The sequence below is a fragment of the Macrobrachium nipponense genome, chromosome 2, assembly GCF_015104395.2.
Source record: "Macrobrachium nipponense isolate FS-2020 chromosome 2, ASM1510439v2, whole genome shotgun sequence".
Lineage (NCBI taxonomy): Eukaryota > Metazoa > Arthropoda > Malacostraca > Decapoda > Palaemonidae > Macrobrachium > Macrobrachium nipponense.
The window spans coordinates 58,534,778-58,550,401 of NC_087201.1; the positions used below are offsets into that span (position 1 = coordinate 58,534,778).

The following is a 15,624-nucleotide window of genomic DNA, read 5'->3' on the forward strand; positions in this document are numbered from 1 at the left end:
TTCAACAATGCTCAGTACTTAAACTAAGGCTTACAAGATCGTTGAGAGGCCTTCTCACGATCAGTTGTTGTAAAATTGGTGTTCGGGCACTAACGGTAATGAAGGCAAGATGGTGTCTGTACTCTAAATAATATTCATTGAATACACGCAATTGTGTGCAGTCCCTCTAAGTCCTTGAGAGCCAAGTTTCATTTCTCGGAAGTTCAGAGTTCCTCAGAAGTTCAGCCTCAAGCTGCTGCCCCATCATCTCATGGTCCTGCTGACCGTCAGCTGCTGATTTCCGCTGATTTTGTCGATGCAAGGCATTCTGGCAAATTAGGGAATGGATTAATGCCTAAGGTTGTTGATTAACCTTTTCCTATTCATTTTCGGCGTGAAATGTAATTGGAGTTCAAAAACAGCCCAACCTGACTTGAAGGTAGACCAACTTACCAATCTCCTCCGTGTGGAAGCCAGTTGTTCTTTCAGCGCTCGACGTTCTTGCTCCCCCTCTTCTTGCGCTAACAGGGCTGCGTTCAAAGCAGCTGTCACACTCTGTAAGGATAATACATACATACATACATATATACATACATATACGTATATAGTACACGCACACACACACACACACACACACACACACACACACACACATATATATATATATAGAGTATATATATATAATCTATATATATATATATATATATATATATATATATATATAAATGACTGTGAAAAATGTTTTGTTACTACTCGAAATTCCATCTATTGAAAAGAGCCCATAAAAAACGCCAAAATATATATATAGGAAGAAAGCACTATATTTCAGAGACTGAAGTCTCTCTTGAGGTAGGAGGTACCTACCTGAAGTGAGAGACAGTCTCTGAAATATAGTACTTTATTTCTATATTTTGACGTTTTTGTGGGCTCCTTTTATATATATATATATATATATATATATATATATATACATATATATATATATATATATATATATATATATAATATCGTGTGTAGGTGTGTAATATGTGTAAGGAATTGAGTCAGATTACATAGAAATGTCATTACAGCAGTTTACTCTATTTCCCTTCGTGCCTTTGGAAAAGAAAAAGTCTTTGAATTCTGTATTCGTTGTAAATTCTTTTGTTTCTCGAATACTTCCCCAAAGAAATTCTTAAGAGCAATCGAGTTTTATGTACAGTGTATGATCAAGGTCACCGAAAATAGAATCTATATTTCGGTGGTCTTGGTATCATGCTGTATGAGCCGCCGCCCATGAAACTTTAACCACGGCCCTGTGGTGCCCTGTCTTATATCACTGCCAGACGCACGATGATGGCCAACTTTAACCTTAAATTAGATCAAAACTACTGAGGCTAGAGGGCTGCAATTTGGTATGTTTGATGGAAGCTGAAGAAGTTGGACAGCTGGATGTGAGGAGACCAAAGAAAGCGGATGAGATTAGGGGCTCAAAAAAACAAACAAACAAACAAACAAAAGCAGCTGAAGGGACAATATGTTGAACCTTCTGTACTGTCTAAGCGTGTTGCATAAAGCTAACTCTTCGTCTTTCTATGCGATTTGATGGAAAATGATTTTCAGGAGGGATAGCCGTCTCATTAACACTGAAGAAGGGGCCATTAATTTTAGAAATTAGCACAATATCTTTCGTGCAAGTGGATTTTAAGCAATCACATATTGACAACTCATCTACTGGTTTTTGCTGCTAATTAGGAATTACGTTGTATTTTTCAGCTGTAATTCGTTTTATGATATAACCCTAGCATGGGAAATGTTCTCATATTAAGATCACATCGTGGTAAACAAGAAGAAATATGTATCAGTCCCTAGGCCTGCAACGCATGAAACCAGAGCTATCACAGCTAGTACTAATAAATTGTCGATGGTGGATGTGTGGATAAACTAACACAAAAAGCAGAAATCTTTGGAAAAACTATCGGAGTGACACATTGTGGCTGCCAGAGGGTTTTCTGTTTTTCATATTTTGTTTACAGAAGGATTCTACAACCACAAGTTACTTATAAATATCTCTAAAAGGATATAGAGGATACTCGAAGAATTATAGGTCTTGGATCAGTGATAGTTTGTATGAAGGTTTATAAGTTCATGTGTTTCTTGAACTTATAACAGTAAAGTGATCAACCTTATTTTGATGAAGACTACGTACGAAAACAAAAGAAAAAGAGAAAAAAAATACTATGAAGAATATAATTGACTAGACTCAAAACAAGTCTTCCTTTCGACAGTGGATCTCATAGGTACAGAATTTCTGGATACGAAAGATTATTATCATTTTTTATTTGACTTTATGTAACGAATGGTATATTTAAAATCGAACATTATACATAAGGTAAACAAAAAGTTTTAGAATACACATTAATACACAGATTGAACATTTGTTACACGCACTATAGTGATGAACATTATATTTTGTATACCCGTGATAGTTTTTTTTATGATGCACCAAATATTTAAAAATCAAGATTTTCTTTTACTTTTCAAAGTTGACTATTTTAACTTTAGCAAGTGACTTTGAAATCTTATGCGAAATAACTTTGAGGTTTTCGAATGTCAATTTACACGATTATATTCAATAACTATGACAAACCTTAATTTGGTCGTCCTTTGCTCGCAGCTGTTGAATGAAGTGAGCCTTGGCAGCTCCGCTGTCTGTGTGCTGCGCCGCCGACCGTTCCACCATTCGGCGCAGGTCCTCAACTTCTCGATCCTTATGAGCTACCTAAAAGAATTAATAAAAAAATAAAAAAAGGTTAAAAGTTGCGGTTTCTTCGACGCAATCGAGTTTTCTGAACAGCGCATAATACTTTATGAAACTCTCAGCCATGTCTCATGAATCTCTCAGTCGTGGCCCATGAAGCTTTCAGCCACTGCCCGGTGGTGCCCTGTGTTATTTGTGCCTATAGTAGTGCCAAACGCACTGTCATGGCTAACTTTAACCTTAAAGGAAATTTGAAAAATAACTTATGAGGTTAGAGGGCTGCAATTTGTCGTGTTTGATGATTGGAGGGTGGGTGATCAACATACCAATTTACAGCCCTCTAGCCTCAGTAGTTTTGAAGATCTGAGGGCAGATAGAAAAAGCACGGACAGACAGACAAAATAACTATCTCAATCATTTTCTTTTACATAGAACTAAAAACCGTAGCGTTATGTTACGTTATGCCGGTACAGAACACGTCGTTTCAGCCACCAAGGACGATACTGAAGGTTTCCTGTTCATGCCAGATGAACGATGCCCAAGCAGAACTCTGCAGCTCAAGGTCAACGTCAACGTTACACCTTTTAGGGGGAGACTCAAAACCTCTGAGCAATTTTGTTGGGAGATGGCGTTTCCAGGATGATATTAACATTCAGAAAAGAAAATAATATTAAAGGCTGATCTAGGATGATTACCATGATGCTTTCAAGCAATATTCTCCTTCTACAGGCATTGCTGACTAAAGGTTTTTAGTTGCTACCAAAAAGTAAGATAAAAGTTAAGCCCAAAGTAAAATCGTGCTGAGATTTCAATTCATTAAGATGGTGCAATAACTGAAGAGTTGATAACGCACTTGCTTATACTTATAAATATGTGGATGATATATACATATGTGTGTGTGTATACATTCAATGTTATTTCTAAAATCATTGCGTAATCTAAATCTTTTAAAAATATTGATTACTTCGGCCCTGCAACATAAATCTATATTGACTTGCTTTCAACCATAACAATGCAGTAAAAAGAAAGCTCAATTTTCAGTTTAAAGAAAGAAATGTAATAGACGATTTATTAATTTTATGGACTGAGAACTTTTAGTTTTCTGTAAAAGGAAACTATTGAGAGGAATATTAAAAACTACTGAGGTTAGAGGGCTGCCAATTCAAGTTGCAGCCCTCTAGCCTCAGTAGTTTTTATTTTATTTAAGATTAAAGTTAGCCATAATTATGCGTCTGAAAACGATTAAGGACAGGCCACCACCGGGCCGAGGTTAAAGTTTCATGGGCCGCGGCTCACATAGCATTATACAGAGAACAGAATTTTCGGTGGCGTTGAGTATACGCTGTGCAGAAAACTTGATTGCGCCGAAGAAACATTGGCTCATTTTTTTACTTGTTTATATTCCAGTTCACTTGATATGGTCAAGACTCGGACTATATACTACATCGGGAACCTGAAAATCACCTCAGCTTCGTTCGCTGCTGCCCTTTGAGTGGCCGCCACCAGTCTCTTCTGCAGGAGCTGGTTTTTACGCAGGAGGTCGTATTTGCTGGGGTCGGATGCCTGAGGACAAGAGAGGTTGATGGTTTTTTTTAATTAGGATTAATATTTGCACTGCAAATCATTGGCGTGGCCAGGATTCCAGTTGTTTACGGGAAAGTCGCTTTCACACAAATTATATTTATTTGTTTCCATAAAGAATTGCCAGTACTTTATTACGGACTTTTAATCACAGAACATTTACTGCAAATATAATTTTTATGTAATGATTACGTTTATTTACTGTTATTATATTCATAAATGAAGTGATTCTATATGCAAAAATTTGGCGGCATCAGCGTCCCCAAACAACGGCTCATGACAGCTTTATAAACACAATATCTTTTCTGTTCCGAACTCGATAGCAATACTAAAGAAAGGAAAAAGATCAAGAAAGGTAAAATGCATGAGGCCTTAGCTTGAAGGAGACGATGGGTCGCCCCCTTAAAAGCTTCATAACTGGGGAGACTACAAAGCTTGGCACCGGAGGAAATCAGCAATTGTCAGAGTATCACCAGATCCCATGAACCCAATAGTTAGTGTCGTGGTATCGTTATTCCTGTTACCGAACTGCACCTTCAAACCTGTGAAGTTTTCGCGCATTCTCTTTTTGCTGATCAGTGATAACACTATGAAATGTTTACGTTTATACTTAATTTAATTCTGTATTATTCTTTAGTTTTATGCTGCATTTCGAGGCTAAATTAATATTCCCGAGGCACAAGATTTGAGAGTAACAAAAATCGTCAAAGGTCGGTACTATTGTTGTTTTGAACTACTTTGTTGCAAAAATTCAAATGAAAGGTTTTGTAACCAGTTACGCTTTTTAGACAGCTCTTTGGGACTTCAGAACAGATGTCTCTTGTGCTTTTCCCGATACTGTCACTTTAAGCCTAACATTTGGCTAGGAATTCCAGATGTCAGGTTTCAAACCTAAAAGGACATTAACTACGTTTAAACATTCTCGAATTGCTCCCCGTAAAACTCAAATTAGGCCCCCACGGTGAGGCGTGCACCCCACGTTGGGAACAACTGCTCTAACCCTTGTAAAATGGTGTTTATTTATAAGCACTGACAATATCTCCTGTAATGATACGCTGTCGCTGACTTAGTCTTATTGCATTTTACGAACGTTCCCTGAGTTACCGCCACGGTCTAGAAAACTATACCTAGAGCCTGGTTACCACCACATTTGCATTTACATCATCGGATAGATGGATTGGTGATGATTGAAAAGGACGAGAGAGAGAGAGAGAGAGAGAGAGAGAGAGAGAGAGAGAGAGAGAGAGAGAGACCTTTAGCGTTGTCCATCTATGGGCCTTTTCCCTGCGAATGACCTCCTCCTCCAGCACAGCTCTCTTGTTCTGTGATGATATGAGCTCCCTCTGCATTCTCACCAACTCCACCTTGAGGGATTCCACCAGTTTGACATGACGTGAAAGCACTTCTCGTTCATCCCTGAGTGTGAAAGAGAAAAAGAACTACACTTTGCAAAAGAGCTTGAAGTTAATTTAATTATATCTCCAGGGGTACATTGTACCACTTGACAATTAAAAACTCCTTTAAGACTTCCTTTTTCGCCACAAGGAAGCCAAATTAGAGAAATGACACCAAGGGAGCACGTTAACATGGCACTGTTTTGTACAGCAAGTATCAAGATCAAGCTAATTATGAGATATTTCCATTCACCAATGTGTAATATAATTTCCCCAGTATTTGAATACAATCTCAAATGTAACATTGAGATACTTTTAGGAACGTAGGCCTAACTTTGAGCAATACTTAACTGCTGCTAAGATAGAATTTATTTTTTATTTTATTTTTTTACGTGCTCAGTATTCTCCATATAGGATTTCAGAGAGTGAAATGCTAAAACAAAGATTCACAGAGTAGCAATCTTGTGTCGCTTGAGTGTGTAAAAAAGATCCTGTCAGGTAGCTATACTTTGTTTTTTCCATCTGTCCATCCGCCTGAGGTGTTTTCGCATGGTAACACTCCGTCCCGGGCTTTAAACAGTTACGCTATGTGTAAGTTTTAGGTAAATAAAAGGATTTCTGGGTGTAAAATTGCAACTGAAAAGTGTTTTGATAATTTACTGTATGCGAATTACACCGTTAATATTCGAAAGAGGATATTAATTAAGCCAGGGACGCAGTGCTACCATGCGCAAACACCACAGAGTATAGTGATCAGAACTGGAATAAATAAGTAAAAAATGCGCCGAAGTTTCTTCGGCGCAATCGAGTTTTCTGTACAGTATATAATGTATGAAACTCTCGATGTTATGTCAGGCTTACGATCCATGGCTAACCTTAACCTTAAATAAAAGAAAAACTACCCAGACTAGAGGACTGCAATTTGGTACGTTTGATGACTGGAGAGTGGCTGATCAACATAGCAATTTGCAGCCCTCTAGGCTCAATTGTTTTTAAGATCTGAGGGCGGACAGAAGGAGTAGACGGACTGACAAATAACTATCTCAATCATTTTCTTTTACAGAAAACTACAAATTTGAATAATTTTAGCAACTTTGTTAAGTACCATGATAGTGGAGTTTTTATAAGTGCTACCTTGCGTTCTGTCGTCCATGCGAGCAGATGAATTTGCCTTTCTCATAAGAATCGTGCACGTAGCCTAGAATAGCTTAGAACTATCGTGAGTCTGTGCAGCACTTTTAAAGATATAGCCGTTGAGTGATTGAAAATGAAACTGGATAAAATTGTGTATCAGTGATAATGTCAGTTTTGTGTTGGTGATTGCAAGACCGCTGGAATGCTCCAGATACACCAATGACGTAGGCAACAATATCACGCCCGTTGAAAAAGGGTAGGTCGAGGGTAGGGCTAATTAAAACCCTTACCATCTGCAATAATTGATGTTGCTGAAAATTGTAACAAACCTTAACGCCGAGTGAAAGAGAGAAAATAGACGAAAGAGCTTGGATTTCTGCCTAACATTTTACTGTGGTATTCGCTTATTTAATGAAGTCATGTGTATCTACTGTGATTTTTTAAGCATATATATATATATATATAATACATAATATATATATATATATATATATATATATATATATATATATATATATATATATAAGGTGAAGCTCGAAAGACGAAAGCCTGCAGATTAACATCACAGTCAGGTCACTAACTTCTGTCCTAGGCTACCGTAAAGAAGATTATTAAAGAATTCTAAAGACATTTAGGTCTGCAATAGTTAGGTATACGACGAGAATTAAAGCGATGTGAAATGTGTTGGTTGGGTGTATAAGAAAACCTGGGTAATTTTCTATCAAAAGCATCTCGTTTAAAATTGAGTGAACTTTATGGAAACTTCAGACGACTGATGGATTGAGAACAAATGAGCTCTAAACAGCGTAGACATCTTTTTGCCATCTGATTTAACCAATAGGATTTGATTATTTTTATAGTCTTTGAGTATCACTCAGGTAATGTTGGTGGAGAGACTAATTACTGATATCTTACTGAGTGATGTCTGTGACCCCGGTCACATTCGTGCTTATAATTTCCCCTCAGACAAAGGGAGACTACGCGGAAGCTTCGGAACGACATGGAGGAAAGAACAAAGATAATTTTCGTGAAATGGAGTAGAACTGTTTTCAAGTGGGCGGAAGAAGAGAAAAGGGAGTCTGGTTGAGTTCACTGACCGAAAGAGAGAAAAGGGCTGTGTGAGGAAACCGATATTCGGAATGCAACACTAGAAATAAGGTCAAAGTTAACATTGGCGATGTAAACCTCGTCGGTAGTAGTTTAGTCAATAAGAAACAACATACAGTAGTCAGTTTAACCGCTTGAATACAGTTGCAAGCTAGGTGTTTGCCAATAGAAATTATGCCGGAGAGTTGTAATCCCTAGACTGATCCATGTTGGATCGAAGATTTGGCCAATATGAGACTGATAAGTGAGGCAGGAGCAGATCTCAGATGTTGATAGTCCCTGATTGGGAAAAACGATGCGAGAATCCAAACTTTTCAAATAACTGGGTGTTGATTATCCATATCAGGACCTTGATGAAGTAAAGTTAAATATCAGCAAGACATTCAGAGGGAGTCAGACCACTTTACCCTTCTTGTGGAAAATCCAAGCAAACATTATGCATTGAATAGAATTGGAAGATGGTTTTATCTTATATTTAAAAGTCTGTTACGAAAAGATAATGCAGAAAATGAATTGCCTGCAGTTTAGACCCAGATTCAAATATCTTGTTGCGAAGATCGTAACAAGATTATAATGTCATCTGTCATAACAGTGCTTGTATATGTTGAAGGGGGTGGAGTGGCATAGTGCGCATTTATTATTATTATTATTATTATTATTATTATTATTATTATTATTATTATTATTATTATTATTATTATTATTATTATTATTATTTTATAGAATCTGTGTAATTAAAAATCAATAAATGAAATTAGCTTAATCAATAGTTTTCAAGGGTACTACTAACGCTAATGAGGATAATTATCAGTTGAGAAACTGTATGATAGACTAATATGCGGGATATAGACAAAACATATTTGTTTAATTATTAGTTAAAAAGAACAATGACAAAACTCATTCTGGCAATGAAATCCAATGAGTGCCTCCCAAAAATAGTATGTAACTGCAGTGAACATTCTAAAAGTGGTTTACCAACTCCTCAAAAAAGAAAAGCTTCACGAAAGCGACCGACCTCAGTGCGCTGACTTCAGTTGCCAGAGTTCTTATGTCCGTCTTCCTGTTGGCGTAGTCTTTATCTCCTTTATGCAAGATGTGCTCGAGCAGTCGGACGCGCTCCCTCAGGGCTCGACTTCGTCGTTGCGACGAGCCAGTTGCGTTGCCACCGTGGCTCTTCCGGACCTCTCCTGATGAGGACTGTCGTGAGTTATACTACAGCTATAAAGTGGTACCTAAAACTGACGTTACAACGACCATGTTATTCAAGTCTGATTTACCTATTGATGGGATGTAAATACCAAAAACAACATAGCCTTGGATTTCGTCGGTATGTGGTGGAAGTCTTCTGTAAAACTTTTTGCTGGAAAAACCTGAAATTTGAAATGTTTTCGCTTTCCATTTAAGGCAAGATGATTATGATTCTTCCAGCAATAGATGCAAAAACCAGATTACCTAGAGTAAGTTACGTTGGTTATAAGACTGTTTATCATCAGAGCCAATCCTTCAACGGATAAATGTCGAGTAATACGAGTATTTAGCATTACCTCTTCAAGCTCCTTCTGCAGATGCTTAACGGCGCTCTCTTGGTCGTGAAGAATTCTGGTGAGGCCGAGTTTCTCCCCTTCGGCGTAATGGACGGTTCGGTCCCTCTCCTCGACCATGTCTCGCGCCGCCTTCTCGGCAACCTTCAGCTGCTCCTGCTCGCGTTTCATCGCGATTATGTCTTTCGAAAGACAAAATGAAGCGCAATAAATAATAAGCCAACTCTACAGATCATCTCGTTAAAGGGGAGAGGTTACCAATGGGCGAATAGTACCATTTTTAACAAATCGTTAGTGTTCTATGTGCCTTAACAAGAAAAGTAAAAATAACATTGTAAAGCAATGCACACAGATGTATACAAATTATTTTATTCCATGATTACTGATTCACAGCGTATCTTACCTCATACATTCATTCGAAAGTTTGTTCTTTATCTTTTGACGTCAAACATTTCTTTTCTTGATCAGAAACAGGAAATTTCGTTCATTCTACATTTCCCAACATTTATAGCAACGATGAAAGTATCAGCGATTTCATCGGTTATTCTATTTGTTAAATTAGGTATCAGAAATTCTAATAACACTTTAAATGCGTAAGATTAAATAATAATAATAATAATAATAATAATAATAATAATAATAATAATAATAATGCACTGAAGTCTACTGGAATATCATGACTGTGATATATTGAACGACCATTTAACAACCACACTGCTTTCACTTGGAGGCATCTTGGTTTGCTGTCAGTCAATAAGTACGGAATAACCTGCATTATAACGCTACTGTAAATGGTGTTCACTGCAGTATTATGAATCTGTAACAAACTCTAGAGTGAACACACTCGACTTGAGTGACCTACCTCCGGTCAGTTTCTGAATCTTCGTTTCCCTCACGTTGAGGTTCTGCTGAAGCTTTGTGACGAAATAGCCCGACTTTCGACATTCCTCGACTGCTTCTTCTTTTTCGGTCTGAGAATAGGGAATGTAGATGAGGTAATTATAAAATTGGAGTGAAGCCGCGACAGGGACGATCTGGAACTTTAGCGATTATATAGGTGTCAAAAAATCTAATTTTTCTTGATAATCACATGGAATTTTCAACGCTTGTAGATAAATATGTCTTAGAGAAGTAGAGCTCTATATATAAAAGCTGTTTAACTATATCGTTATGTTCTCAGTTGGGTTGCTTTGACATGGTTTTTTATTTCTATTTATTAATTTTTTTAATGGAAGTTGTGAACATGCATACTGACATACATATCAGTGTATTTTCAATGTAGTTAAAGGGCCCTCATTTGTAAAAGTTATTTTCCGATAACCGTGGAAATGGAAGAACTGAACGATCAGAACCAGCACTCCTCGGCCCAGGCACCCTCAGATAGTAAGAAAAAATAATCCGCTTCGTGCACAGGGCTCCCTGTGAAATTTCTTTTGCAAGTCATGAAAGATGAGAACATAAAGTCGCCAAACAAAGCACCTCGCGTTGTTAGGAGAAAGTGCAACCAAGCTCCCGTAAAATTGAATGGACGTCTCTCTGGTGGAAAGTGAAAGAGGGAGTGCAATGTTATTAGTTCAGGTGTAATAAAGCAATGAAATGAGTGCGAGTCGTGCTCACGAAGGCAAACCCAACATAGTCGAGACTGAGATGAGTTCTCTTGTGTATTTTATTTTTATCTTATTTATTTACTTATTTTATTTTATTTTTTTGGTAACTGCTTGGTGTGAGGTGCATAACATCCTTCGAAAATAACAAGAAAGATGACTTGACATTGATTGAATCGTCAGCCAGTTTACGACACATTTAACGTATATTCGCTTAATCATCACATTTAAATCAGGTTTATGTTTTTGGGGATAATATTTCCTTGTTACATCAAAGGAGAGAAGGAAAAACTCTCTAAAACCTTTTATATCGTGTACTAATTTTAGGAATACTTGCCATGTTAAATTAATATATTAACACGCACACACACACACACAGACTCTCTATAATGAGTCTATATGAAAATGGAAATGACTGGATGATATTTGCCGCAAAGATAAGCACACATGTCCACACTTACATTAGTAAAAATCTGAAATACTTTCCCTTTCATCTCTACAAACATTGTATAAACTCGAATGTATTTCTAACGGCAATCCCTCTCTCTCTCCCTCTGTATACTGATTAGAGTCAAATTACATACTTTGCATATGCATACATTCTGTACATGCTGTTGTAATTTAACATACTCTACACAATCCTTAGATTATAGAGGTTTCTATACCCACACTCGTGGGTATCTGATTTCGACCTCTACATGCGCCGAGGGCAGCTTAACCAGGACGCAAATCCTTTAAGAGAATGGCCACGCAGCTCCAAATATGTGACACGTTTCAGGAAAAAAAAAAAAAAGCATCGTTTAAGTCGTGTAGAATTTACGAAGGTCTTAATATGATAAGCAGGAATTATAACACTGATTATTTTAGCCTGTTTTAGGTCTGGAGAGCATACAAACACCAACCAACTGGATTGAGAAAGTTTGACATGGCTGCGCCACTCCCAACCCTTGTCCTGCCCAAAACGACATAGATTGGAAATACTATAGCTCTCGTTTGCAAAACATTTGAATTCTTTCAGGCTCTGTAGCTTCCTTTTGCTATCGCCAACCAGTAGTATGTCATCTATTCGAGACCCACCTTATCAAACAACTTTGCCGTACACTGATTCTCATCACCCCACACACAAACCTTTCAACTAGCCATGAAGACATGACGCACCCTAGTCCCAGCCCCATTTTCAAACCAAACCAGACAGTCTCTTTTACTTCCATCATGGAGCATTGCCGTAAATCAACGTGGGACTCTTTTATTGAGTACTTGACAGCTTGCATACCACTGCATTGTATGTTGCAACATTGTAAGCAACTGAGGAAAAGCGCTTCCAAGCAATTGCATATTAAACTAAATATATCAAGTGGCCTGGAGACGTCGTCCTAAGCGTGATTCGTGGTAAATTAAATGTATGGTGGTCGCTGCCACAATTCTCTTCTTTTCTATTCTTAAACTCGGGGCAGGTAGTGAAAATTACAGCTTAGCAATAAATGAGTCAGGTACTAGATATCTGGAGCATGTCAAATACTTATAGTATTGAGTAAGTTTTTTTTCATGTTGATTTATATTTTCATTCAAAATAACAACTTATCAGGTCTGATCAACGAATATTATTTATTTGTAGTAGTGATCAATCAATATATTGATGCTATGTACATTCTTTAAAGAGAATCTGCATATATTACCAAATATCTTGAAGTGTTGCGAAATTATTAGTCTTTATTTCGTTCAAGATTATAAACAGACTTACATTTGTAAGTAAGAACAAAATACTCCGAATTCTTTGTATGCACGAATGATGACACACTCAAACAAACGAACTTATCTGTGATTACTCGAGTCTAGGACTTTATCTCTGTTACTGTTTCCCATTTATTGCAATGTTTGAAAGTTTCCAACCTTCCCTTGTACCGATTTACGTCCGCAGTCTGGAGTTACATCAGAAAATCGCATGACAGCAACAGCTGTGGTCTGATGCAACCTCTCGGATCTTTACGCTACTTCCAATGTGTGACTATACGAATTTTGCTTCTACTTAAATTCATAATCCTACTCTACATTTCAATCAATTGCTTTCATCTCCGGCTCAGGAGAAACTCCAGTTTTTGCGCATTTGCAATAACTGGGAATAACTGCGATGTATTTATAAATATGGCCGATGATTATAATATGGGAAGAAGAGTGATATGACCTCATTAAGGTGAGAGCGTGCAATGTGGTCTGAGCGTGACTGCTTATCAAAATGATTAACGACGTTGACTCCAGTAGGTTCATAGTACTACGTACACGTGTTCGCGTGCATTAGGTACAACACTCGCGTTTCAACTATTTTCACTTCCTGTTATGCTGTACTTGGATATCATAGAAATGACATCAAATTTATACTGGAGTAGAGCTAAGAAAGAGGTGGACCTCAGGAAAAAGGAGCTCTAAAACCCAGTGAGGAAATAAATTTAAAGTGAGTTGCTTCCCTTGATATTCATCAGAGAACGAAAACCGAATTGTAGGATCTGTTTCCATGAACACTAAGAACTAGATCTTAATCGGAGTGTCAGGTTCCCTGATACCATTTCAACTTGGTTTAAAAAGGATTTTTAAAAGATATACATAATTACAGTATTATGTACAACATTCATGTTATTATTAAACCACTCTCTTTATTCATTCAGAACCATGACTTACTCAGTGAAGTTTGATTTTTTATGTGTTAAAAGCGAAAATACATGATATAGTCACGTTTCTTCAGGGCGTAAATAATCGCAAAGTTAAAAGAGCTAATGAAGGTATTTGCAGACAACCAAATATGTAAACGACAGCAACCAAGAAGAACCAGACTGGAACTCTTTCCAAAACAGTAATGAAGTCAGTGATAAACAGCAACAAAGACCTCCGACAAAATGAATGGAACAACTTTCACCCAAATGAATAGGCTTGAATACGAGAGAGAGAGAGAGAGAGAGAGAGAGAGAGAGAGAGAGAGAGAGAGAGGGTTAAGTTTGCGAAGACTCTTGAACTGGACCTAGGTAAATTTCTATGAAGATATGGATATACTTATCTCAGTATAAATATGTCTATATAAATCCGTTGGCTGTCGTAAGAAGGATTTGAATTGACTCCTTTCTCGTCAACTTTACTTTCTTGTTTTCGCCAGTCTTTCGCAACCTCTTAAGAACAACTCTTTATCTTAGTTGTCTGATTTTTCTTAATTCTTTCCTCTTATCTGCTGTTTAAACTGAGCTGTAGTTTTATTTGTACTCATTCAATCTATCCTCGCTTGGTTTTATTTTCTCTTTTCATTTTGGAGCATTTTATTGAGTGGAAAATAACTACGATGTCAGCGCTGGCATGTCAACCACAAACAACAGAAAAGACAGAAAAATTTGACAAAGAAGAAAAGGTTGAAAACAAAAATAGGAGAACGAGATGAAAGGAAGATTTCCCTGAAAGTCGGCGACAAGAGTCCTTAGATTCCAGCGAATGTGTCGAAGGGAAAGATTGTTGTTTTCACTTATTGTAACTCAGATGTCGACTTGAATTTTTTTGTACTATTTAATCGACTGAGTCTATTTACTACTTGAATTTATTGAATGTACTTACTACTTACTTTTATTGAATCTAATTATTGCTTAAATTTATTTATTTGCTAAAATATATTTAATTTATCTATTACTTAGATTTATTAAATTTAGTTACTACTTACATTAATTTAAAGTTATTTACTACTTAAGTTTATCGAATTTATTTACTGCTTCAGATTATTGAATTATTTACTACTTGAAATAATTTAAATTTATTTATTACTTAAAATAATTAGAATTTATTTGCTACTTACATTCACTGAATTTATTTACTACTCAAATTCACTGAGTTTATCTATTACATAAATTCACTGAATTTATTTACTACTTAAATTCACTGAATTTATTTAATATTTACATTTATTGATTTTATTTAATGCTTACTTTTATTTGTTGTATTTGCTAAAATCTACTGAATTTATTTAAAATTTATTTAAATTTATTTACTACTTTAAATTATTTACTGTTTAAAATTATTGGATTTATTTACTATTTAGATTAATTAAAATTTATTTACTACTGAAATTTAATCAATTAATTGAATATATATACTATTTAAATTAATTTAACTTAATGTATTGAAATTATTTATTACTTAAATGAATTCAAATATATTTACTACCTAAATTTATTTAATTTGTTTACTGCTTAAATTCATTGAATGTATTTCCTCCTTAAGATTCTTTATATCCTCAGACGTATTTTGGTGATTTAATCAATGGTGGTGTTGTTATGGATTGAACCGGATCTATGCCAGCTCGCTCCATATTCGGGGATGGTCCACGGTTGGTGGAAACAAGTGAATAAGAGGCCTCTTGTTGACCCCTGACCCCAGTCTCTTCTGGGACCCAAAAATTAAGTCACTGATCCCTTTTATATATAGACTCTCCTTGTCTTTTCTTGATACAGAGCTTTATGCAAACTTACGGAAATACATAATTAGAAATGAGATGCGCTTGGTCATCGTTTCACCTA

The 15,624-nt window shown here is 36.5% G+C and overlaps 1 protein-coding gene across 1 annotated transcript in view; it reads right to left on the reverse strand.

Moving 5' to 3' along the window:
- Positions 1 to 15,624, reverse strand: part of LOC135221429 (cilia- and flagella-associated protein 58-like) — a 65,951-nt gene continuing 50,327 nt past the window's right edge. The window contains 9 exon segments of the mRNA XM_064259201.1: positions 1 to 307; positions 433 to 534; positions 2,609 to 2,740; positions 4,184 to 4,282; positions 5,554 to 5,716; positions 8,951 to 9,068; positions 9,071 to 9,122; positions 9,480 to 9,658; positions 10,339 to 10,447. Of these exon segments, the coding sequence (XP_064115271.1) occupies positions 167 to 307; positions 433 to 534; positions 2,609 to 2,740; positions 4,184 to 4,282; positions 5,554 to 5,716; positions 8,951 to 9,068; positions 9,071 to 9,122; positions 9,480 to 9,658; positions 10,339 to 10,447 (1,095 nt within the window). The 3' untranslated portion in view covers positions 1 to 166.